Source organism: Nothobranchius furzeri, chromosome 16 (assembly GCF_043380555.1).
Source record: "Nothobranchius furzeri strain GRZ-AD chromosome 16, NfurGRZ-RIMD1, whole genome shotgun sequence".
Taxonomy (NCBI): domain Eukaryota; kingdom Metazoa; phylum Chordata; class Actinopteri; order Cyprinodontiformes; family Nothobranchiidae; genus Nothobranchius; species Nothobranchius furzeri.
Window position 1 is genome coordinate 59,547,186 of NC_091756.1, and position 27,301 is coordinate 59,574,486.

Genomic DNA, 27,301 nt, shown 5'->3' on the forward strand with positions numbered 1-27,301 from the left:
GTCCATCAATGACGTAATATATGCAGATACTGGATCTTTTTTCGGGTTTCCCGCAATTTGAATTTTTAAGGAACACATCTTGATTCTGGGTTTAAAATGCATTTTAATCACCGCGTTACTGACAATTGTACTGAGTAAATATTACCATTTTTTCCCTGTAATGCCTTCCTTACATTACCATATTACAACAAAAAGCAATGCATTACAGTAATTACTTCTGTACCGCATTACTCCCAACACTGTAAATTGTGTCTGCAGCTCAGGGGAAAGTGGTCAGACTGAGCAAAGGAAAAAATATTCTGTAAGTTAATCAGGCTCAGCCTTACAAATAAAGTGAGCTGTCATTTTGAGGGAGATCGGGGTAGAGCCACTGCTCCTCCTCATGAAAACGAGTTAGCTGAGGTTGTTAGGGGATCTGATTAGGATCCCTCCCAGCCACTTCCCTCCTGAGGGTTTTCCAAACAGTACAAGGAAATTCTGCTAGACTGGGAGGGACTAAGTGCCCAATTTGTCCTGGGACCACATTGGGATCCTTGAGTAGGACCTGGAGAGCTTTGCTATGGATGCCTGGGTTTCCTTCCTAACCTTGTTACCAAAATCCAACCATTGACTAATGAATTTACATGGATGGATGCACCTCTGTCAAAAAACAAATCTAAGAATAAACACTAAAGCTCTTAACCAAACTGTTGCATCTTGTCATTAACCACCCTAAATATATTCATTATTTATTGTTTTACCTGCATGTGTTTAGTAAATCATGTTTTCACAGCAAAGCAGGCACAAATGTTACGACGATAGGACACTTTTAAACTCACCTTGTTGCAGAACAAACACTAAAGACACATTTTAATGCATCTTCATGATTTAAAGAGCAAGTCACCCCCAAATAAACTTTTTTTTTGCTGATAAACTAAATAAACGAGTGTCTAATCGTGCTGCAGACACGTGTCGTCAATAATTTGGCACTTCAGTGCATCTTAGTTAAAATTTAAATATTCTGCCTCAAACTGGCAGTGTTGTGCCGTTGTCAGGTAAAAACTCTGCACTGTATTCTAATTTAAATCTGCCACCGCTATTGGCTAAGAAGTATGCTATGATGTAAACTGGTACATTATGATGTCACAATGCTGTTGTGAGCCTGAGTGTGTGTGTATTTGTTAGCGGCTCCGCCCTCTCGGTCTGCCAGGCAACAGCATGTGTTGAATTTTTCAAACATGAAGTGGGAGTGGAGTTAGACTCTGGTAGGGCGTGACTTGCTCTTTAAGCGTGATTACTTAAAAATAATCCTATCTAGTGCTAAATTTAGAGGCTTAAAAGAGGCGCACACTCTGCATGAAATCCCAATTTAAAATGCAAGATACTGTTTACTTTTTAGCTCCATTTCCTCTCCTACTTGAGCCGATTTCTGCATAAAAGTCTGCTCTTGTGCAGCAGGAGCAGCATTGTTTTCAGCAGTGGCGGTGGCGGAGGCCTCACGGGGGGGCTACACACTGCGCAGATAAGTGCATCAGCTATTACCAGGTCCCTCCTTCAGACCTATTAGGTCTTGCAAGGACTTCAAACACCAATTTGTTCTGCAAATAACCCATTCAATTTGTGGCCGCCAAAGAGAGACACCTCTCTCCCTCTCTGCAGTAATTGAATCTTCAAAGGGACATTTTCCTCCATTTCTGCCAGGTATTAGTGATGAATAGCAAGCGGTCATCTGAATAGAAAGAGGGGATACATGTTTATCCATTTTCAGTTAGATGCTCATCATGCGCCTTGATGATTGCGAGGCAGGAAAAAGGATGGCAACACGGTACAGTCCTCAATAAGGAGTATTTTCAGGGGACAAAGGAGTCATGGACTAATATCAGGCTTCTGGACACCTATTGAACAAACATCAGCTTATTACGTTCCCTCTTAACTACAGTAATCATACTGAGTGCAGGCAAACAATGACTGTAAGGAGGCTTTAAAATCTTCAATATTTTAATAATTAAATACACCATACCGGAGCAAATGTCTCAGAAAATATCACGGATAAATTTCTCTTTCATTCGGCGTTCATATGTCGGGAATGGTCTCTACATTACTGACTATGAGCAAATTTCTTCAAGTTGCTGCAATTGGAAGGGAGGGAGCCGGATGCGGCGGGGTCAGATGTACTGTAGCCACGCCTGGACCAACGACATCTACATGCATACTGTACATACATGGTAGCTTTACAAATACACCAACAGAGTGTTCATGATTGGATTTCCACAAAATGTCACAGATATTTTTAACCCTATCATATATATATATATATATATATATATATATATATATATATATATATATATATATATAAACAGAAGACAGAAACAAAACATTCCCCTTTGACAACACTTAAAATATAGAAAGTTGAAATATGAAATATTTTGCTGGGAAATGCGAATTAAAAAAGGAACAGAAAAAAGAAAAGGTCCCATTTTCCCCCCAAAATGTTTTTAAACAAATGTGCAGAGTTGAAAAGTCTGCCACTCTTTATTAGTCTCCTTTTCTTCTTCACTCAGTCACAGCGAGTTGCTTACTTTTCTCTTCCTGAAGAGTCTCTTCTGATTATTCTCAGTGTTAAAATCCCAAGCGTCTTGTCTCAGGTGTAGTAAGTGCAAATATCCACCCAGAACTGGTGAAAAGCCACGGTTTGAAGGCTGAGAGTCGGGTATGAGTCACAGAAATGAGAAGTCGGGGTAGAGGATTCCTGTGGGGTGAAAGGGCCTGGGAGCACAGCTAAAAGGCTGGGGGTGCTGCTGATCCACGCTGTCTCAGGTGACGATGAGTAAGGGCTAAAATGAAGGCACACATCCTGCTTCCTGCACAGCTCCCACCTAACACACCTGAACAGAAACAAGCAAACAACACAGTAAGAAGTGACATACGACGTCAGCAAAATAAAACTCTTTAGAGTCATTTTAACTAAAGTTGTTTTAATATCTGGCTAAATCATATTATTTTAATGAATAACAGAATCATTGACAGACTTCCACACAACATAAAATTTCAGTCTGCCAAAAAAAAAAAAAAAAAACATAAACGAAGGTCTTGTGAGTTAATCACCGAGGGAGAAAAGCTCTGGCGCTCTTTTTTTCAGGAAGCAGACGTTAGCCACAGGAGAGACGATAAGACAAGATTTGGAGTCTTATTCATTAGTCTTCATATTGAACATCTCGCATTTATTGGCTAAAAACAATACAACTCTAACGCTGACTGATGTTTTATCTCTACAAAAACATAAGCGCGAGGGAGTTCTACCATGTGGTGGAGTTGCTAATGCTAACAGTTAGTTTCTACCAGCTTTTCTCTCCTGGCTGCTAAAGCAACAACAGCCCTCCCCTTCGCAGAGCCGTGTCCAGGACTTTTAAAATGGGGTGGCCCATGTGGGGCACTTGTTTATGTACGGGTGGCACCAATGGTTATGCTTATTTATTTATTTACACATTTTGTTTATTTATTTATTTACTTTCTAGTGAATTTTGGAGTTTCACATTGCACAATCACCTTTTTTTTCTATTAATCTTCTAGTTTTGTGGTAGTTAGCAAGTCACTTCTTGTTGCATTATTGCCACCAACTGGAGTTGAGTGGGACTCAATACTATTTATGTGAATATGAAAAAATAATAAATAATATTAATACAACATAACTGCTCTGTAGGCCTGGGCTAGAAGACAATGTTAAAGGCGCTTGCTACCACACTATTTTTGGAGTTTACAACTCAAGCCTTTTGACGACAATGTAAAGTCAGTTTAAACTAGAACTTTATGGGGTGGCACCTGGGGTGGCCAATCAGATTCTAAAGGTGGCATGTGCTACCCCAGGCCACTCCCTGGACACGCCCCTGCCCCTTCGTGACTCAAGATGGGTGAGTCCATGAATGCTAATTTTCAGTGTGACGTAGATCTGTGTGGCTTTTCTAATCTGAGTATTTCCCGCCTATTTTTAATAGCTGTAAACACAGCTAACAGGGGTTGGAGATTTTTTTCCACATGCATGTGACTCTCAGTGGTTAAAAATAAAAAATAAAGAGGTCTCAGTGATCTTGGTCTTTAAGTGATAATCTGTGGTAACCTCAAATAAACAGCATCGGTTTAAATATTTATTCATGCTGGAAGGTCTTAACTAAACTAATGTCTTCTGTTAAAATCTTTTCACAACCTAAGTGTTGGGCTAACGCTAGCTGATGAGGCTCATTGATTGTGTGAGTTGTCACATAATGTCTTGAAAATCTGGTCGATTATGCACAACAAAACCTACTGCTCTCCTAAATCACAGATGTTATTTACAGGGTATCTGCAGGTTGAAGGGAGCCAAATTTAAGACTTTTTAAGACCTTTTTTAAGGCCACTTTGACCAAATTTAAGCTATTTTAAAAATTAAATTTAAGCTATAATTTCCAGTTATTGCCAGGAACCGGTGCTAACCACGTCGCGAACGTGGGATTAGCCATCCAGTTACCATTAAACTTGCACTTCCCCATGGCGCAAGCTCCCACTAGCTTAACCAGCTAATGTGCTCATCTAAAAAAAAAATAGCCCCCTTTCACAACCAACTGACTGCGTACAGTTCCGCTTACGCCAACGTCATACACAAAAAATGCTGAACACTAACTAGAAATTCATGAAGTTTTTATAGAAATAAAAGAATCTTGTTTATTGGGTCTTTGGTAATTTAAGACCTCTGGAAACTGGATTTAAGGATTATTTGTCATTTTTAAGGACTTTTAAGGCATTAAATTAGGAAAAGCTAATTTAAGACTTTTTAAGACTTTTTAAGGACCCGCGGATACCCTGTATTTAGATATTGTAAAATAAACGCTGTTCTCTGTGTTAAATGTGTAGATCCTGACAGCCTGCAGAGGACCTCTTCCCCTCAGCTCTCTGTGTGTCGTTCCTTCCTTTACATCACACAGTCAAGAGGCTGCAGCAGCTACAATAAGGGTGTTCCTTTTATGATCATCGACAAAAGTGTTTAAAATATTTGGGAAAACCAATGACTTGTTAGCTCACCAGCACTTTCTGCATTATCAGAAAATTCCATTTGTAATACCCAGTACCCATGATTCAGTTTGAGCTTTCCAAAATTTGGGAATCTGAGCCCGAATATTAAGAGCATTAGTTCACAAGATGTCAAATGTTTGATAAAAGCATTTTCCACTAGCTTCTGTGTTTAATTTATTGATCAGTCAGGCTTTGAAACCCATCTGGCGTCCCATTTACTTTGCAATGACTCAAAAGTGCTTTCATGAGGAGATTCTCTTTGGTATAATTAGCAGCACGCTGCAGCATAACTGCAGGAGGCGCTCAGGCCTGTGAAACAGAAAAGCAGGGGAGGAAATACAATTATCTGTCTGGGTTACACCAGCATTAAACTTTTTCATCTTCCTCGCTTTTCTTCGTGATTCTAAGGGGTGATTTACTTTTCCCGTCATCCCTCAAACCACTAGGAGGGCTGGAGTCTATTAGTAATTGCAAACTTCTACTTGGGGGCTAATTAAAGTGACTGACGCTGGGAGGGTCTTTGTCCCCTGGGTCAAAGCAGCTCTGCACGAGAGAGGTAATTTGTCTGTTCTGAACAAAGAGATTAGACGGAAGCAGAAAAGAAAGCCTAATATATGAGCACAACATTTCATATGCTATGATGGGGAACAACACCAATTAGTTTGCAGCAAAATCGCACATCAAAAGCATCAAAACAACAATCGGCGGATAACTCTGTGACTGCTTCATTTTCTCCTGTATGATGCGGGGCTGTGCTTCCCGGGCCAGCCTGATGCATTGGTAGTATATTGATTTGGAGGGCTGCTATTCTGCTGCAGGTCTGTGTTGGCTGAGGCCATCCAAACTCTGTTTAAGCAAAAGAAACGTGGGCTAAAGTCTCTGAGCAGCAGTATAATTCTATAACAGACGCTCCCAGAGATTGTTCCCACTGAGCAACGCGTCTCTGTTTGGTTAAATATTCTCTCTCTGTTATAATTAAAGCACCAGGGCCAATATTCAGATTGCATTTTACCATCAATAATTCAGAGCTTTTCACTACAATTGATGTTCATGCATAAATAAACAATGAAGCTTCAGATTTACTTTGCCGGCCGTGCTACGAGAGACACTTGGTGTGCGAGTAAGGGCTTAAACAGACTTTTAAAATTAAGCTAGGTAATACAACAGCTTTCAATTTAGACGTGAGGAGCTCTTAGAGCTCGGGGAGCCGATCTGTAAAAGTGACAAGCCCGTAAAAGGCCTTAATGGAGTTCTACCTCTCCTCACAAAACCACTCAAGGTGAAATGCATTCACCCAATAATATGATTCCTCTTTTAGTTTGTCTACGACACACTCCAAACACCTCCCATATCTATCAGTGTGCTGTGTGTGCAGACAAGGTATCAATACAGCAGCTTGTTTTGAGGCAGAAATTATTAGATCTCCAGCAGGCAGAGTGAAGCTGTCCTGAAGAATGAAGTTATCCTTTGTATATGATTAGGCTCTTTGTTTTGCTTTCACTGGAGGCATCAAGATCAAATCAGGAAAAGCCATGATGACAGCTCTCATGATAGACTAGCTGCTGCAGCTCTCTGGCTGGGCTCGGCCCTCCGGGGTTCCCTGGATACACATTTTTGGCCTTGGGGTGATAACTTAGCTTAGGCAATCCCAGCTGTGTTATCGGGGTAGTCAAGTTCTGCATTTAACACTGCAATAATGATAATACAGGGTTTGTTTTGGGTTTTATGCGTCTGACTGGAGCTGGATAAGTAAATGCATGCTAAGTTAAATACAGTGGGGCAAAAAAGTATTTAGTCAGCCACCGATTGTGCAAGTTCTCTCACTTAAAATGATGACAGAGGTCAGTAATTTACATCATAGGTACACTTCAACTGTGAGAGACAGAATGTGAAAAAAAATCCATGAATTCACATGTCAGGATTTTTAAGGAATTTATTTGTAGATCAGGGTGGAAAATAAGTATTTGGTCACTTCAAACAAGGAAAATCTCTGGCTCTCACAGACCTGTAACGTCTTCTTTAAGAAGCTTTTCTGTCTTCCACTCGTTACGTGTATTAATGGCACCTGTTTTAACTCATTATCTGTATAAAAGACACCTGTCCACAGCCTTAAACAGTCAGACTTCAAACTCCACTATGGCCAAGACCAAAGAGCTTTCGAAGGACACCAGGAAAAGAATTGTAGACCTGCACCAGACTGGGAAGAGTGAATCTACAATAGGCAAGCAGCTTGGTGTGGAAAAATCAACTGTGGGAGCAATTATCAGAAAATGGAAGACATACAAGACCACTGATAATCTCCCTCGATCTGGGGCTCCAAGCAAGATCTCATCCCGTGGGGTCAAAATGATCATGAGAACGGTGAGCAAGAATCCCAGAACCACACGGGGGGACCTGGTGAATGACCTGCAGAGAGCTGGGACCACAGTAACAAAGGTCACCATCAGTAACACACTACAACGGCAGGGAATCAAATCCTGCAGTGCCAGACGTGTTCCGCTGCTGAAGCCAGTGCATGTCCAGGCCCGTCTGAAGTTTGCCAGAGAGCACATGGATGATACAGCAGAGGATTGGGAGAATGTCATGTGGTCAGATGAAACCAAAGTCGAACTTTTTGGTATAAACTCAACTCGTCGTGTTTGGAGGAAGGAGAATACTGAGTTGCATCCCAAGAACACCATAACTACTGTGAAGCATGGGGGTGGGAACATCATGCTTTGGGGCTGTTTTTCTGCTGAGGGGACAGGACGACTGATCCGTGTTAAGGACAGAATGAATGGGGCCATGTATCGTGAGACTGTGAGCCAAAACCTTCTTCCATCAGTGAGAGCTTTGAAGATGAAACGTGGCTGGGTCTTCCAACACAACAATGATCCCAAACACACCGCCCGGGCAACAAAGGAGTGGCTCCGTAAGAAGCATTTGAAAGTCCTGGAGTGGCCTAGCCAGTCTCCAGACCTCAACCCCATAGAAAATCTGTGGAGGGTGTTGAAAGTCCGTGTTGCTCGGCGACAGCCCCAAAACATCACTGCTCTCGAGAAGATCTGCATGGAGGAATGGGCCAAAATACCAGCTACTGTGTGTGCAAACCTGGTAAAGACCTATAGTAATCGTTTGACCTCTGTTATTGCCAACAAAGGTTATGTTACAAAGGACTGAGTTGAATTTTTGTTATTGACCAAATACTTATTTTCCACCCTGATTTACAAATAAATTCTTTAAAAATCCTGCCATGTGAATTCATGGATTTTTTTTCACATTCTGTCTCTCACAGTTGAAGTGTACCTATGATGAAAATTACTGACCTCTGTCATCATTTTAAGTGGGAGAACTTGCACAATTGGTGGCTGACTAAATACTTTTTTGCCCCACTGTATGTGACTATCACATAAAGTATGGATGAACCATCATATCCTGGAATTAGCATTAGGAAATCCACCAGTTTGAGATCAACAGTCTCAGATGTAGGAGGGGCATGCTGCACTGTCCCTTGTTCTGTTGCAAAATCTGATTAAAATATGCTCAATAACTGTGTTCAGTCTAAATGCTAATATGTATAAAAGCTTTTATAGGGTTACATTTTACACAGGTTAACTGTGTGGTTGGATTGTTCAGTAACCTGCAAAATAGTGAGGAAAAATAAACTAAAGCTATGTTAAAATTATTATAAACAATCTAGATAAAATCTCCAGTTCTGTGTAAAATAATTCTAATATTTGTACCCACCCCTATTTTCCACTCATCGTCCCGTAGCGTTCTTACCTTCTGGTCTGGCAGTAGTGGGTTTGTCTGCAGAGAACTCAAATGGCCGTTGATGAGCGCTGTGGGTCTGTCGTGTTCGCAGAAGAGGGTGCCGTTGATGTAGTGGAACCGATCCCCGGGGACGAGCCGGTTCCGGCAGGTGGAACACGTGAAACACTTTGGACACAGAGTAATCAGATTACCACCAGAGACCACGCCGTTTGGACGCACGTCTTGGTAAGCGGAGATAAACATGAGTTTGAGAAACGTGGTGTTGTCTGACGTTACCTTGAGATGGTACACGTTACCCTGCGCCCTCATCACCAGCTCACTGGCTGGAATCGACTGGCCACAAGCGCTGCAAGCTCCGCTGTTCCCAAATAACCTGAAAAAGACAAGAGGCACAGGACAGACGTGTTACTATGGAACCGCCGTGTGCGTCTGCTTAGATTCAGCCTTGTGTGATGAACTGATGCACCCACACTTTTGTCTGCCGACTATGTGACTGAATGAAAGCCTGATTTAGTGCCAAGTTTGCTATTCTCCCACATCGAACTCGAAGGAAAAACATACAGGAGGAGGAATGGAACATCATCACAGCATCAGCAGGAAAAAATAAATCCTTTACCCCACTGCTCTCCACAAGCATCTCACACAGAGACTATGTATTACTTCAGCTGCACATTTTTGCAACCCAATAATAACCAGGAACATAAGCAATCAGTAGCTAAGAGGATTTGATTGTACATCCAGGCAGGGACATAGTGCTGTTGCCATTAGGACTCCTGTGAATGCTCCGTCAGTGCCGTGTTTCCATTAGAAACCCCGTAGCCACTCCGGTTGATATATAATGTGCATGGGTTAACCTTTTCAATCATGGTGTCAACACTTTAGATTTGCTTCTGCTCATCTCTTTCGTCCCTAACCTTCTCCCCCCCCTCTGCCTCTTGATAATGAAATGCTTGCTCCAGCTTCCCTTCTATCTTCCTTCTGAGTCCACAATTTAGATTACTTCATCTCGGTGAGCAGCAAACTGAATGAAATTTCGATTTGAGCAGAAAGTAATTTACTGGGATCTGGACCCATTTGTCATCATATCTCACTGGGTGTTTGCTCTATCACTGCACTTTTCCTAAGCAATCAAATAAGACCACGGCATCTGACATGCTCTGGAGAGAAGGGGGGGTGGTATAGGGGGGGTGGAAAAAGAAAAGTATAAGGGGGAGTGGTTACAACATTGGTGTGTGTGTGTGTGTGTACATCAGATAAAGTTGTCTGGCTTCCAAAAACAAGAAAAAGCGAGAACGCTCCATCTATTTGACGTTCTTAAAGGCTGGTTTCATGAAAAGTTTTTAACAAATTCACAGCTAGAGAGCAGATGCCTCAACGTACTCGTATCGCACCCCAAACAGTTGTAAAGATATACCGACAAGCGAATGAGCATGACCTCAGAGAAATGGCTTTCAATAAGAACGCCCAGGCAGAAGCAAATTTTGTCTTGGCATCATTTGGAACGGCTCCATCAAAACTCAATTTCAGAAACTAATTAACTGGAGACTGTTGTTGCCTCACTGCCAACTCTAGGCTGTTGCTGGGACAAACATGATGCTGGAAATGAACATATATACACGAGTTGCTTTAAGAACAATATAACAATACGTATGTCTACACACACACACACACACACACACACACGCACACAAATGTGGCGCAATTAAAAAAAAGTTCTACTCAAAGCCTTAAGCCCCTGAAGGAGTCTCCTCAGCGTGAAAGGTTTGGAGAGGTGCTGAAACAAAGCCAATGACATGTTTTGAACCGCTGCCTTTTATATCACGGCGCAGTGTTAAACACATAGCAGGTTAATTATTTTACCAGGGGAATAGCTCTTGATGGCATTTGATTTAAGGAACCGAAGCCTTTAGGTGCTCAATTAAGTTGCTGTAACGTTTTGAACTTGGGCCGTAATGGCCTCTTCTGTCGGTGAACTACAGCGCTGAGGTGACGCCAACACCACGGGTCAGTGCAGTTAAGGCCACGGGACTCTTAATTATAACGAGACATCTGGGTTCTGAATCTGTCCACTAAAAATGAATAAAAGCTAACAAATAAACTGACAACATTTGTGTAGGACGGTTTAATCGGTTCTCCTTAATCGGATGATTTAAATTAATAATAAAAAAATAAACAACAGCAAAAGAAAACAATCAGAGCTGTCTGTTGACTATACAGGCAATGACAATTGGATTTCATTTCAGCACTGACTGCTGGGAGAAATATAGCATGGCTTGCTGCTGGGCTGTCTGGTAAATGCAGACCTCATTCACTGAGACCTTTGAGTAGAGTAAAATTACCCCCACAACAATGATTTCTGCAACACAGTCCATTAAAAATGCCTCTCTACATCAGCAGCCAAAGCACCTTAAAAGCACTAGGCCATATTGATACTGAAGCGGGGCTTTGCATAATGGCAAGAGCAGCATTAGAGGAGAGGGTGGAAGGGATGGGGTGAGGCGGGGGATTGGGAGGATGAGAGGGCTGACGTGGATCTGTGTTGTGTATGTGCGTGTGTTTTGGGAGCAAGGAGGGGGATGGGGAGGTGTGTGTAAGTAGGAGAAGGTGTGGTGGTGTGTGTGTGTGGAGGATGGTTGTGGTGTTGGGAGGGGGGAGATCAGCCAAATTACACTTGGTTAATTCAGAGTAACAGATCTGGCCCCAAGTGAATTGAAGGCCTTGAATTAATTCTGATATGACAAATCAAGATAAACGTTTCCTCTAAATTGCATGCGATTTAATTAATTTCTGAGATCCTTTTTTTTTCTGGCCTAATAGTTCACGTTCTCTGGTGCTGTCACAGTGCTCGAGTGGGCAGACTTCAAAGTGATATTAAATAACCAACTATTAGATTTACCTCGCACGTTTTATTGGAAAAGTGCTATTTAATTACCTTGGCTTATTCAATTAAGGGGATGGCATTCTCTCTGCATCCGGCAGCCATGAGTAAATTAATTCTCCTTTCACCAGCAGCCCACGAAAATAATATCACCTCTGGCTTAAAACAACACAAGCCCCAGCTGCGGCGAGCTCAACTTGGGTTTGAAGTTAAAGCTTCTGACAGCTCGGCTCTGGGAGGAGTGCGTTATTCCAGGCCCGGCTGCAATCCCCGATCAAGCAGATGAGCATTTTCACGTTAACAGCATTAATATAAAACCAGAGCTGCAGCTCAAAACAGTTCCACTACTGCCTGTTGATGGGGAATCTGGCCCTTTAAGATCAAGGAGGAAAAGAGAAAAAAAAACAGCGGCAAATGGCCTTCACAATAATCCCTCGTCTATATCGGTCTTTCTCTCCTGCTCTCTCAAAAGCCAATTTGGTTAATTAAATGTTTTGTTTGCAGTGTGGCGCTTATTCATTTCGGACACGTCACTGGTAGCGGATACAAGCCAGGGACCAGATCTCATTAGATAAAACCCATCAGGACTAAAGGAAAAGGAGGGGGGCTATAATTAAAGCATTTAATTGTGTAGACTCACTGTCAGGTGTTTTTCTTTTCTCTCCCCTTACTTCTGATTTTATCTCCACAGAGATCGCACGGTTCCATAATGTGTTTTAGCTCCTCCAACAGGCATGCTCTCATTACAAGTGGAAAGGTGTATCCCACCCCCCCCCTTTCCACCCCACCCCATTTCAATTTTAATTACGTTATAGTGCCATTATGAATGAAGTACCCCATTGACTTCCCCCTGCTTTTTATGAGGTACGAGTGCAGACACACTTTTGATTTTAAACCATCTGTGCAGATTTGACAGTAGTTTCAGAAGAGTGGGTCCACCATCTGAACCATCAATGAAGATTTAACTTCAACTTAGAAACTTTAATGGACAATTCAATGTTTAGTCTAGTAAATAAAGAGCTTAAAATATAAAGGTTGTTTCAGTTAGAGATGTACAACAAAACCACCCAGCTTTCAGAAGTGGCTATAATTCAGTACATGGACATAATTTTGGGGGGGGGACAGGGGGGACATGTCCCCCCCACTTTTTCCAAAGTCAAGTTTTGACCCCTGCACTTTTTACCATCCAAAAACAATATTACGCTATATTAAATTGACACTGGTTGAGCTCTAGGACCAAGCGGAAAGCAACCGTTTGTGTTGAAGCCGGTTTCCCATTAGAACATATTGTAAAGATACCCCCCCCCCCCCCCCCACTTCTAAAGTGAAAATTACGTCCATGATTCAGTACGACTCACAGATCTGAAAATCAAAAAAAACAGATGGTTTCCATCACCGCCAAGAAAAATCCGACATTTTCCCTGAGCAGCGTTTACTTTCAGAGTCATGATTTCTCACGTTAATCAGATTATTATTTTTACTGGTATATTGTTGCTGTAGTCATCTGAGAACGGCTGTAAACGTATCTAAACTCAACATCAGCCTTTAAAACTAGAATCGATGCAGTAAACGGAAGCATCTTCTCTAAAACAGTGTTTTGTTGTTCGGCACACTCCGAAACTTTATGACTCCGATTGCCTCTTCAAGCTTCTTTAAAGTGAAGAAAGATCAAAACGTCATCGCTAAAAGTGCTGAGCAAATTCTAAACCTCGTCTTTCATTCTTGTGTAATCGGTAATCTGCTGAAAAACTTTCTGCTTTGACAACATCTCACCATGCATGACGCTTTGTGGCACCTGGAGTAAAGGTCAAGCAGCATGGTTTTCCTCCAGCCAATGCAGAAATACAATAGTTGTTTTTTAAATAGAAATAACTTTTTTTCATCCTTCTTTCACCATCTGACAAAAAAGAACATAGCTGCGTAGCTTAAACTTTGATTCAACAACATCTAGGAGAACTTGGGAGACTTCCAAAACCATCTACGGTTTCCTGTTCGTTAGTAGGCTACTTATGCACACGAGTGTTGATTAATTAGCCCAAATCTAACCTAGAGATCTGAAGCAGAATGCCACTAATCACGTTAGCGTTGGAGCAGCTGATAGGACGACACCAGATCATGAAGGATTTGATCATATTAATGCTTTACGAACACTCAGAGATCGTAATGCTGTGGATAGGGCGCAGCAAAATCCCACAAAATTCTGTTCAGAATGTTCTTTGACATAAATTTTACATTCAGATATTTTTCTTTCAGGGCTGTTTTTATATTGTAAAATAGTCGGGATGTTTTGGTTACATAAAAATATAATAACTAAATGAAAAATGAATCAAAACATAACATTACGCCCGTGCTACTTCTACATAAACACATGGCTTTCAGCGATCCTCTCACCTGATGTAGTCATTTCTGCACAGGATCATGCCACTTTTTGTGTAGCACGAAGTACCAATGTCGCCCAGCTGGGCCTGGCAGCAGGAACACTTGAGGCATCGGCTGTGCCAGTAGCTGTCCATGGTGTAGAGGAGGAAGCGATCTGCAATTTTGCCCCCGCAACCCGCACACCGTTTCCAAGACAGGGAGCCTGTGCCCACCGCTGGTGGCTGGCTGTTGCCTCCAGGATTCACCATTGTCTCTAAAAACACAGAAAAGACACGGTCAAGCCTGACTCACCCACATGGCCGGTGCTCGTGCATTTACTAGTGGAGGATTGTTTTGATTTCAGACAAAAACTATCAACATGTATTCACAGCTACGGATTTTGAATTATACCAACTAATACCTAGTTTTGTGACTAATTATTGAGTGAAACTGGTCTAGATGTCCGTTACTGTCCTGTTCTGTTGCATTAATGGGCTTCCCAGTGTCTGTTCAACTGATAACACCCATAATTAAGACTTCAGCATATATTTATCGTCTCAATCCCAGCATGAATGGCTGTAGTGAGATAGGAATTGCAGTTTGGTTCTCAACACTTGACAACTTCCAAGGCATAAAACATGTCAGACTACAAACTGATGCCCACAGACCTCCTGTAATGACGTCAATCTACTAATCTTATGCATTCTGTTTCAGCCACTAAATTAATTTCAAGTCATTCAGATGTAATCCCCACCAATTTGGTCAGACGGACTTGCAGGGATGAAGCCAAATCTTTGTTGAAAGCCAGGTAGGCCAATTAGAGTTGGGAAGAGGGATGGGGGGGGGGGGGGGGGCATTCAGTAAGCCCATTAGCGATGGCTCTTAGGGACAAACCACAGCGTACTTTAGTGCTGATTAAATCTAAAAGGAGATGAATCAAAAAAGCCGACGTGAAAGTGACTCTCTGGATAAACAGAGCGGGCTATCGTCAAGTTTCTCTAGGGGTGAGGAGGGGGGGAGTTTCTGTTTTATTCGCTGGGGAAGGATGAGAGGGGGAGGAGGAATGAGAGGGGGGGTGGCTTTTAAACTAAATGGGCCAACTCAAGTAATTACACGAACAGGCAATTTGGGCAAGTCATGGAAAAAGAAGGGAGAGAGACAGCGAGAGAAAGAGGGAGAGATGAGTGAGCGGGGCAAAGAAAAGAAAAACACCCATTCGTGCACTGAAAGCAGGGGAAAACACTTTCTTGGCGTTATTATTTTTGGGATAAATGCGTGGAAATGTGCTAATGAAGTGAATACTGGATGTGAACGCACGCGCTGCGAAAGAACGCAACATAAACCGATTAGTTTCCTGTTTAATTAGGCTGTAACGCCAACAAACACTCACCTCGTTCCCCTGGTCGACGATGCCACCGAAGTTTGACGATGAACAGGTAGGGAGGGTTCAACAGAGCCAGAAAAGTAAAACGGCTTCAAAGCGGACGCACCAACCAGCGCGCGCGCGCTCCAGACTCCAGCTCTGCGCGAGAGCACCTCGAGGACCCGGCGAGGCGAGCAAATGGAGTTATCAGATAGTATTTCCACGGGTAGGCTTCCCTTTTACTGGCACCACTTTAAAGACGACGGGATTCATGGCGAGGTGACACGCATGCCGTAATGTTCCCCCAAAGACGTGAAGAGCACGTGCGTGTTTTGGCTGAAACAAAAAGATAAAGCGTTCAGGAGACGTCGAGGCTGAAGAGGTCTCTTTCTGCTCTGGTCTGAATCTCTGCGTGCGTCCGCGTCCCGTTGGCAGCTGGTTCTACATGTGTCGCTGACAGAAAGAAACCTCCAGTAAAAACTCTCTCCTGCTGCGTGACGACAGAGCCCTGGCAGCCAATCAGAATGCAGTCAATTTGGGAGAATAACAGTTCCAGCCAATCGGAGGGAAGGGAGATAGACTTGGACACGCAGACAACGGAGGTGAGAGGGACAAGAGGAAAAACGGGGATAAAAGCAGCTCATTGACACTTAAATCCGAGATATCCAGAACCACGTTTCTGGGATTAGAGGCGATGGTGTATTTAATAACTGCATTATAAATATGAGTTTACGTAAACCTAAATGGTAAATGGGGAAACGCGAGTGCTGAGGTAACCTATGGACTAGATGCAAAGTTATACACAAGTCGTCATGGTGTTCGATCGTTTCCAAACGTGCTCCATGCTGCATGGCAACATCCAGCAGGCTGCATTCACCTCACGTCAGAGTTTAATTAGTTGGCATTCAATAACTACTTAGTTGAGGGTGACTCCAACCTCTACAGCTGCGTAGTGGCGCCATCATCTGTCACTGAAGATAATAGCAGCTCCTTTTACAACGTTAAGGTCATTGGTTTCAGCTCCTACTGAGTCTCTTTTGGCTGAAGTGCTGTAATTATTGCAATATTTGCTCATCTCGCCCTCTCTGGCATAATACAGTGCTGTGGAAAAATGTTGCTTATGTTTTTCATATAAAAGATAACCCCAGTAAACGCCAGTTTTCAAATGATATTTTCAAAGATTAAGGGGTGATGAGCTAACTGACCTGACCCTGATTGAACCCGTCTCCTTCAGGCTGGTTGCAGCACTCTTGAGGCAATGATTACTGCAGCTCTCTCTATGCAGGGTTGTGTCAGTCATCACTGTGTCGCCTTCAGGTTGTGCAGAACAGCGCAGCCAGGTTCCTGACTGGGACCAGGAAACGGGACCACATCATTCCGGTTCTGGCCTCCCTGCACTGGCTTCCGGTTTGCTATCGTTCACACTTCAGACTCCTCGTCTTTGTTTTTAATTTCTTCCAGGGTGGTGCTCCCCCCTATCTGGCCACGCTCCTGAACAGACATTCCCCATCACGCGCTCTGCGCTCCTCTGACCAAGGCCTGCTCGCTGTCCCTCGTTCTAGGTGTCGTACTCGCGGGGACCGGGCTTTCTCAGTCCTAGCACCGTCACTATGGAACCAGTTGCCACCCTCAGTTAGGCTGTCCCCATCTCTGCCAGTCTTCAAGAGTCGCCTAAAAACCCACCTCCTCCACTTGGCGTTTCCTGAACATGTTTGAATCTGGCCCTCTTTTATGTTGACTTTATCTCACAGTTTTCATGGTACGGCTCCCATCTACCTGAATCCTCTTGCAAAGGCTTACGTCCCAGCCCGGCCGCTCCGGTCATCACAAGATTGTCGGCCAGCAGTGCCTACACCACGGTCAGGACAATCCAGGCTCTTCCCATGCATCATTCCACAAACATGGAATGACCTACCAAGCACTACCAGAACAGCGGCTTTCTTTTCAATTTTCAAGAAACTCCTGAAGACCCTTCTCTTTAGAGAGCGTCTTCTAAACTAGCACCCTCCCTGCACCCGTCCCCGCTCTCTACTGTCCACTCCTTGTTCCCTCCTCTCCATGACTGATGTCAAGTTGTTGTTGTTATTGTTGTTGTTTGCCTCAAGGGCAACATGCCGATTATCACTTGTAAGTCGCTTTGGACAAAAGCGTCTGCTAAATACATAAACATAAACACCACCACCATGTTTGTAAGTGTTTATGCATTTGGTGGACACTTTCAAGTGACTTACACAAAAATGAGTCAGCAAGTTGGATGAAGTGCCTTTCCCAAGGAAACAATGGTAGAATGACTAGGAATGTCCTGGGACTGGACCAGCAACCCCTCCAAAAACTGGATGACCTTGTCTACCTCACTCAAGACACTGCTGCCACAGTTTGACTCAAACACAGTGCTGGATTTTTCTGGTAAAGGTTGGTTTATGCTTGACGCGTCCGCGAGGTCCGCACGTCTCCGCGCGGAAAAGTTGCATCATTTTAACAACCACGCCCCTCCACCGCGCCTCCGCACGGCCCAGAATTTCCACAACGCGCACCTCAGAAAATTTCTAACCACGCGGACGGACGGACGCGGAAAAACATGGCGGACCGGCAAGAACTAGTATGGCAGAGGTTCATAAATACAGACATTTGTATGATTCAGCTCTCAGAGATCACCGTGATCAACATGTTGTTAATAATTCTTGGAGAGAAATAGCTCGCACTGTCGGAAAAGACGAGGACGCTGTTAAAAATGCTGAAATGCCGTGTTGTAAACAGTAATTTCTACTTCTACTATGGTGTAGTGTTGGATGTTTGCCGTAGAGCTCCATGCTGCCCCCTACAGTTTGGGAGAATATTGGTTCACCGCAGAGACGAGCCGCATGAACCATAAACACTGCGAGTTATGAAGCGCGTTCCATCCGCGAGCCGCATCACCGCGTGGAAAGTGAACGCGTCAAGCATAAACCAAGCTTCAGACCACAGGATATTTACTCAGAAGTCTTGGGATCATCATGATGGGGTTTTTTGGCAAACATTGTACAAGTTATGGTTGTCCAATGATGCCCTATCTCTTTTATTATGTCGAATTACAACCTCTGACCTTGACTAAATGTAAAGTATCGGCGTGTACTTTGCTTTGATAGGGGCAGTACATACCTAAATCATAGCAAGCAAGAGGTATTTTTGCGTTTGAGTAAGATCTTACCAACGGATAGCCATTAGGATCAAAAATCCCTGGGAGTTCAACCTCCAGCAACGTAACAAGCACATCAGACTCCCTTTCATCACTGGCGACGAGTGAAGAGGTACATGTGTAAAACAACAACAACGTTTATGAATGGAAAAAGGTTTGTAATTGTTTGTTACAAATCAGTAAATGTCTTTTGTCCTCACGGGCTCCCATAGAAGCAAACTTGGCATCTAATATGGATAGAGTTATTCTGCTCCCCTGTATTTTAGACCTGATTTTTATGGTTATATGTTAGCTGCCAATATTTTTCTACAGTTTGATATCATTTAATTAATTTTCAACAACATTTTGGATTGTTGCTTGAAGAGAGGCCTTCAATATTTTAGATGTCATTTGGGAGTTTTTGTTGTTGAACTTCCTCAGAGCAAGGCATAAATAGCAGCTTTTGAGAATATTTAACCAACTTCATGTAGACAGACTGGTGTTGAAATTAGTTTGCAGATCTGAACTGTGGCCAAAGAAAGCAACAATTGAATACTTATGTGAGGAGGCAAATATCTTTAAACAGCACTGAAAAAGATGCATTTAATAAAAATGAATAATTTGGTAAAACTATGTTGGAATGCACTTTATCATTTAGCTTTCAGTCAAAGTCAGCAAATTGCTTTTAGAGTTAGAACAAAATTGTTGCCATTGGAAAAAAAATGTTGTTACAAAGAAAAGTTGTTAGGGATTCACCAGGTTTAGTGGTTTTACATAACAAAACAACACTTTGATAAGCCCTCCCTGGTTTCGTGAGTAAAGAAAATCTTTTTTTCTTGACTTTAATTGTTTAATTATTCCTGCAGCTCAGAGGAGATTGTGCTGCATCAAGCTGATTTCCCTTTGGCAAAGCCAGCGCTACTCCACCTTGGTTTGAGCCACAATCTCTTGACACTCTCATCAAGCTTCTCTCTCACTAGAACAAAAAAAGCACAAACGATTGAAAAGAATATATTTTTCGCCAAAAAATAATTAATTGATTTCAATGATTTACACAACTGGAAATTATTAAATAAATTTGAAAAGAGGCCTCACGGGAAATGCTTTGTTTGTTCCAGGCCTATTTTAATGAGCTTTTTATAACTGGGCAAGATCCCCCCCCAAATAATTATGGCTGGTCGAAGTGAGGAGGTGGAGGGTCCAGTGAGATGAGGATAAGGAGGGGGTGGAAAGAGGACTCCCACAGAAATGATCATCTCCTTACTCCATTGAGATCTTGCTCACTATGACAGCTTCCAAACAGCTGTGCTGTGGAGAAAAGAAAGGCAGAACATAATATGGCAAACACCATTCTATTGTTTAAACAGGGACAGGAGAGCTTCAGATGTGGCTCACAGTGTTGATACTCCCCACAGGGGTAATCTCAAAGAGATGAAAAGGAAGCCCCGTTCCTTCATAATGAAGTTGTTTGTCTTGGGGGAACTAGCTAGAGAGCCACATTCAACATGATGGTTAGCTTCAGATTGAGATTACTCTGTCGTCTTCCACACTGATGCATGATGGAACCACAGCAAGGCTTAGATTCCTCCAATGGCAATCCACAAACTGAAGAAAACGCAAATCACAGTGTTTACAAGTACTTTATGGGATCTTGTCTGTTTGCAAAATAGAGTGGTTCTGTGTTTTTTTCTGTTTTTGAGAAAGAGTTAGCTGGACCAACTCATAAGAACTGTTACACACACACAGGGCTGTCAAAATGCATTTCCCCACTTAAATATGGTTTCCGCATTGTTTTAATGTCACGTATTAATATGAGATTAAAATATTCTAACCAATTAAAGGGTCACTGCTAGGCCTGTAAGAAATAATTTCAACAAAACCTATTTGACAACAAAAAATCGATGAGAGTTGTCGGAAGCCAACACATCATGCCCTGTGCTACAGAAAGTCTAGAAGGAAAAAAACCCAGGACAACACCTGTGGGGAGCAGTAGCTCAGGAGGTAGGGCAGTTTGTCTAGTAAATGGAGGGTTGTAGGATAGATCCCGGCTCCCGGCAGGGAATTCTGCTCTTGTGTCCTTGGGCAAGACCCTTAACCCACCTTGCTTGCTAGTGGTGGTCGGCAGGACCAGTGGCACCAGTTTTTGGCAGTCTTGCTTCAGTCAGTACACCCCAGGGCAGCTGTGGGGCACTGTGGCCCCTCTACCATAAAGGTAGTGATGGTTGTCTTTTTACAACTTTCTCCCATCTCCTGACTGCATCTCTGGAGCTCAGCCACATTGATCTTTGGGCTCTTATTTACCTCTCTCAGAAAGGCTCTTCTCCCCTGGTAGCTCAATTTGGACGGATGGCCTGCTCTAGGAGGGGTTCTGGTCATCCTAAATATCTTCCATTTAAGGATTATGTAGGCCACTTTGCTCTTAGGAACCTTAAGTGCAGCAGAGCTTTTTTGTGTTCAATACCTGTGCAATACCAGATTTAGATAGTATGTCTGTGTCCCTTAGAATGCTGCATAGTTCTGGAACCCAAGTTCTTCATTTTTTTTATTTGTGGGTTTTAGTGGTCGAAGGTTACCATACTAGCTTACTACCTATGTGCATATACATTTACCTTCGTTACTGTTTTTCTTCAAATTAGTGTTTGTGCTGCTGTAAAAAGTGAATTTCCCCACTGTGGGATCAATAAAGTCTATTTGATTCTATTCGGGCAGTTCCTTTGACCTCATGATTCTCATTTGCTCTGACGTGCATTCCTTTTTACTTCTTTAAAACGCCTAAAAGACTGAACACCTAAAAGGCATATTGCTGCCACCACAATCGAGCCAGCACAACCCACCGCACTCAACAAGCACACAAACCACCCCACCCAGTGCACCCCCAGAACCACTGTCAACAAAACCTTCCGCCAGCACACAACCAAGTGAACACACACAAACCCCACAAGGAGGCTCACCCCACATCCAGGGCGGAACCTCCAAACTAGGTGGGAGCTCACAGGCCACTCGAAAAAGCCTAACACCTCCGCCTGCGAACCGGGATCTCCCCACATCGCTACCCAAGGAGCCAAACAGACCATTGATCAGGATATTGAAAAGAACCAGGCTGATCACACTGCCCTGCAGAACCCCATCCTCCACCCCAACCGATTCGGACAGCGAACCCCCCATCACCTGGATTGTTCTGTCACACAGGAGGCCCCTGATCCAACGCCACATCTTTGCTTGCAAATGAAGAAACACCAGCAGCCCATCCCTTCACAGCATGTCATAGGCATTTTCTATGTCCAGGAACACAGCCAATACCACCTTCTTGTTCGCCAATGCCTGCCTGACCTCCAGATCCAGAGGCACCACAGTGTCCATAGTGGAACGCCCCAGCCTAAACCCACACTGGTACCAGGCAAAAAAACAGCCGCGCTCTAGGAAGTGCACCAATTGTGTTGTGACCACATGCTCCATCACTTTACAGACGACGGACGTCAAAGCAATAGGCCTTTATGAATCCGGGGCTCCATGCGGGTTTCCCAGGCTTTAAGAATGAAACAATCACCGCGTGTCTCCATTCGACGGGCAAGCAACCAGTCTTCCATACGGAGTTGATAAAGGATAAGACCTCCTTCAGGAAAAGATCCCCAGCATGTTGCACCAGCTGGTACCCCAATCCATCCTCCCTATACTAGTATCTCTCCTAAAATGAAGAGCCTGCTTCAGCTCCACCAAAGAGAAATAAAGGTTCAGGTCACCGGGCCCCTCCTCATCCCCCTCCAGCTGACCAAGATATTCCAACACCACCCCCTCCCGGAAAGCACAGTCCTAGGCCAAGACGTTCGCCGAACTATGGACCCTCTGAAAATGAGCAGCCAACAGATTTGCCTTTGCACCAACCAGTCCCCTTAACCAAGCATGGGTATCATATGCCGCACCTGACATTCTACGAACTATACCCCACAGTGATGTGACAGTAGTACAGGGCCCCAACTTGCTACAAAAGTCCCTCCAGCCAGCCCTCTTCGCAGCCCTTACCACCCTCCTAGCCTGTGCCCTCAACTTCTTCTGACATGCAATGTGAGCTGTAAAGTCTTATATAGACAGGTGTGTGGCCTTCCTAATCAAGTCCAATCAGTATAATCAAGCAGCTGGACTCCAATGAAGGTGTAGGACCATTTCATGTATGATCAGAACAAATGGAAAAGACCTGAGTTAAATATATGAGTGTCACAGCAAAGGGTCTGAATGCTTGGGACCATGTGATTAGTTCAGTTTTTCTTTTTTAATAAATCTGCAGAATGATTTTGTCACGGTTTGAGGATGGTTAGGACCCAAAAATGCAGATACCCAGGATGATACGAGGCAGGAGTAGATATATAAAGAAAAAATCCTTTTATTTATAGGATGAACCCAAGCGAACATAAATCCAAAGGGCAGGAAGCCAAAGTCCAAAAATCCAGAACATGATCAGGAGATCCAAAAAACACTAGGGAAACGAGCAGACTGACAGAATAAATTACAATGGACCGACAATACACAGAGACAAGACAGGGCTTATATACACTGGGGAGGATCAATTAGGGAAACGGGCAGCAGGTGTGTGGAGTGAGGCCTGGACGGAAAGCAGGTGAATACAATTATCTAAATGGGGAAACAGAACCAGAGGAGGGCAGATAAACCTAAAACTATAGAACACAAAACTAAACCTAAAGACGGAGGGAAGGACTCTCACACACACACACACACACACACACACACACACACACACACACACACACACACCGAGCTGGGGAAGTACACACACACACACACACACCGAGCTGGGGAGACTAAGGGACATGAAGAAAATCAGGAGGGAGCTGGGGACAAAAAGGCTGGAGCTACACGGACACAGAATGTGAAGGAACACCTGGAGGGGCTGGGGATGACTGAACACAGGACCTGGGAGGAATGATCTAAAGGACTACAACAGAAGACACATGAAGAACACAAAGAGACACATAAATGAGACCATATCCAGTTAATAGTGCAGTAGACAGTTGAAATTACTTAAAATTTTAAGGACACTGAATTTATTTAGTGAAATTAAACAACTCAGTTTGAGTTCAAATTTGTGTGGCTTTGTTGCTTTCTGGATTGTTCTGTTTACTCATTCTGTTTTCGCAAGAACTACTTGAATTGTGTCACAAAACATTGAAAGGGACAGAAGTGTTTTGATCAACACTAGTTGCTTCAACTGTCTCCCTTCATTTATTTGGTCTTCATTTATAGATTCAGGCCTAGTCCACACGTAGCCGTTTAAAAAAAAAAACGAATATCCGCCCCTCCAAAAACTTGCATCCACACCACCTCGTTTTAAAAAAAACTCTGTCCACACGTACCCGGATAAATACGTTGTTAAGGACATGCCAGACCTGTAGGCGGCAGTACTTCCCCCGTTCTTAACCTCGTCCTTCGTCTGTGGTCTTCCGCAAGGAGCAGTAATTCCGCTTGCAAAAACAAACAAGCAAAAAGCGCTTGGACGATTGATAAAGCGAGCGCAGCTCTGAGGGCATCCATGCTGTCGGCTAGTGTAAACACAGGTCGCACACGTGATGTCAGCATTTTTTTGTCGCGGAAAGTGACGTTGCAGACCTTAAAACTCCGGTTTTGTCTGTCCACACGCAGACACCCAAAACGGAGAAAACACAGATCTTCACTTTGGCCGGAGTTTTTAAAAAGATCCGTTTTCGTGTGAAAAAACTCAGTTTTCGTGTGGATGACAGGCCAAAACGTAGAAAAATATCTACGTTTTGGCAGATCCCCGGCTACGTGTGGACAGGGCCTCAGTCATTTATTATTTTTAATTAAACAGAATCAGTGAGCTTGGAAAACAGAAATCAACTAAATGAATGTCCCAGCTGTGTCAGAGAACGTTCCTAATGTTTGTGGAGATAATCTGATCCAGCAGGGTAACAGATCTGTTAAATGTGTCAGGACCGGTGTAGGGGCCTGAAGATAAGAAATAAAAAATATAGCCTTATAACATCAAGTGCTCAAATGATTCCAGGCACAGCCCAGTGGGAGTGTAATATGTTATCTAAACATTCTCACTAAGGTGTTGTGAATGAAAATATCTACATACCGCTTGATTTCTTTGTTTACAATTTGGTTTCAGAGGACATCCCTTTTGTATGACTAACTTCAAACTTCCTAATGATTTTTTTCTTTTATAGTTTGCACATATTTCCACTGTGTTCTTACCAAAATGTGTCCTGTTTGTCTCATATGTGATTAAAACTGGATACTTTGCATAACAATAGCAGTTCTCAAACTCCTCTAAGGTCCAAAGGAAAACTATTTTAGGAAGCCTGTGTAAACTACAGTGAATGAGGGTTAACCAATCTGCTATGGGTGACTTAAATAGGCCAAATACATTTCTACAAGACCTGCCATAAAACTAAATGCACAAAACATTGAGGAAATTTCATTCATGTAACCTAAAATGTGGATACTGGTACATTTGTAGCCTCCGGAAATGGTCTGTTTTTCAATCTACAGGTCACCTCTTCAGTATCGGGTCATTTGGAGACATAAGTCTTAACTGGTGCTTTAATCTGCAAGGAGATACTGTTGCTTCAAGGTCCTTCCAAGTTCACTCTTATCTAAGACTGGTTTTTATTCACAGCACAAGACGGATGAACGTTCAAAATTAAATCATATAATGAACAAGACGAGTAAATAATTATATGGTTGAAGGAAAAAAAATGATTGAAGGATAATAACAATGTTTTGATTAATCTGCATTAAATTACTGTGGATGAATATTATTATGTTATGATCAGTAATTTTAGGTTTAGATCAGTTGTCAATATACCAATATTAATATGTGGCATAACTGATAATAAAGGCATTATTAAATCATCAAGTAGAATTGTTTGGTGTATTTGAAATCTGAAATAATGCATTTCAAGAATAAACAGCTATGTTACTGTGAATAAGTAATTAAGACATTTTTAAGTCATAAAACATTCATTGTATAAAACTGGATATGATTGTAATGAACCTATAAAGTGAGGAAATTGTTGTATGAGACAAAACAAGATTCTTTTATTAAAGTTAAGAGTACTGTCTTCTGTCTGGAGTCTCCTTAGACTGCAGACCAGAAAAAGGACTCAGGAGATGGGATTGTTATGGCTTCCCTCCTGGTGGCGGGGCTAGAGATGGTAAACAGAGCACATAGCATTCCTGGCAGATGAAGCTGGCCGTGAACAGTGTACTGTTTTGGTGACCTCTCACATACAAGGTCTTCTCCAACGCTACAGATGCATCCAAGAGGCATCCTTAGATGCCCAAGCCACCTCAACTGGCTACTTTCAATGTGGAGGAGCAGATACTTGAACTCCACCACTTGGGGCAGGACCTCATCCCTGACCCGGAGAAGGCTTTCCACCATTTTCCGATTCAAGACCATGGTCTCAGATTTAGAGCAGCTGATTCTCATCCCAACTGCTTCCCACTCGACTGAAAACCGCTCCAGCGAAAGCCGGAGATCACTTGTAAAAATTACATCTGGTAAACATGTCAGCCTGCCACTGTTTTCATCACCCTCAAGCCGTTTTTACAAGACACATCGTGCCAGCACATCAGCGTAATATTACTGCAACGGTGTTTCATAAACGCACCATGCGGGCATGGCGATGCACAAATTTTACGGCATTAATTCCGCCTCGCGTGATAGTAATATTGCGATAATTGTCTGCCTGACGACTTATACTGGTAAACGGCCCAAGGCTCCCTGATGCTGCTTCAGTGTGGCGGCAAATTGACAGCATTGTTTTGTAAAAACTGACTCAGAGAAGGCAAGCCATCAGAACTTTAGGATGAGAAGGAAGTTGAAAAAAGTCAAAGAAGATGAAGAAGCAAATAATGGAAGGAAGATCAGAACTATTGTCCGGACATTGTTGAGAGCTTGATGAGGGTTGTGGAGGAAATAAAATGACACTTGTACTCGTTGCACTACGAGCACACTTTTGGATCAGATCTTCATGATGAACGTTTGCAGCTCACTGCCCACCGCTAATGCTGATGGGCAGAGAAACTTTATTTTGAAGTCACGTGTTGATTTAGTTAATATAATGCACAGTTGAGAGCTTTTTAAAAGCATCTTTATTTTAGGTGGTTTTATTTATTTATTTGTTTGCATAAGACTACCTGTGTGTGTGTGTGTGTGTGTGTGTGTGTGTGTGTGTGTGTGTGTGTGTGTGTGTGTGTGTGATTTCTTTTGATTTTGCTTTTTCTCTGTTATGGAGGTTGTAGGGTTCAATCCCTTTACTTCATTGACATAATGATACTTGCCTGTTACATCTTCGTTATATTTAAAAAAATGATAAGTAGTATGCAAGTATATAAGGGTTAGGAGTGTATAAGAAATATTTAAAGTGTCCTGAATTACATTTAGTAATAAGACTACATCATCAGCCATTCAAAGCCGATAGAACCATAAACCCAAAAATAAGTTTTGAAGGTTTAAGTCTTCAAATGATCATTGTGCACATAAACACGTCAGATGCCTTTGATGCTTATGAAAGTGCACGACAGAACCAGGAAACATTTTCTGGGAGTGGGTAAAGATGCAACGTTGGTTCAGAAACAAAATGATGCAGAAGTTAAAAGAGGCGTTTTAAGTGTTGTAATCGCTGCATAATTGCCACTGCACAGTTTTTCAAACTCTGCATGTGCACATGTAGAAACACAAACAGAACACCGTGTGTTGCCTCTAACTACGTGGCTTTAATGAAATGTC

The 27,301-nt window shown here is 42.8% G+C and overlaps 1 protein-coding gene across 1 annotated transcript; it reads right to left on the reverse strand.

Annotated features, from left to right (window-relative positions):
* Window positions 1-2,676: 2,676 nt before the first annotated feature.
* Window positions 2,677-15,633, reverse strand: lmo4b (LIM domain only 4b). The gene is made up of 5 exons (XM_070545868.1): window positions 15,405-15,633; window positions 14,048-14,288; window positions 9,055-9,151; window positions 8,788-8,943; window positions 2,677-2,867 (listed from the first exon to the last, which is right to left on the reverse strand). The coding sequence occupies exons 2-5, from the start codon at window positions 14,281-14,283 to the stop codon at window positions 2,859-2,861; spliced, it is 498 nt and encodes a 165-aa protein (XP_070401969.1). The 5' UTR covers window positions 14,284-14,288; window positions 15,405-15,633; the 3' UTR covers window positions 2,677-2,858.
* Between the last annotated feature and the right edge of the window lie 11,668 nt (window positions 15,634-27,301).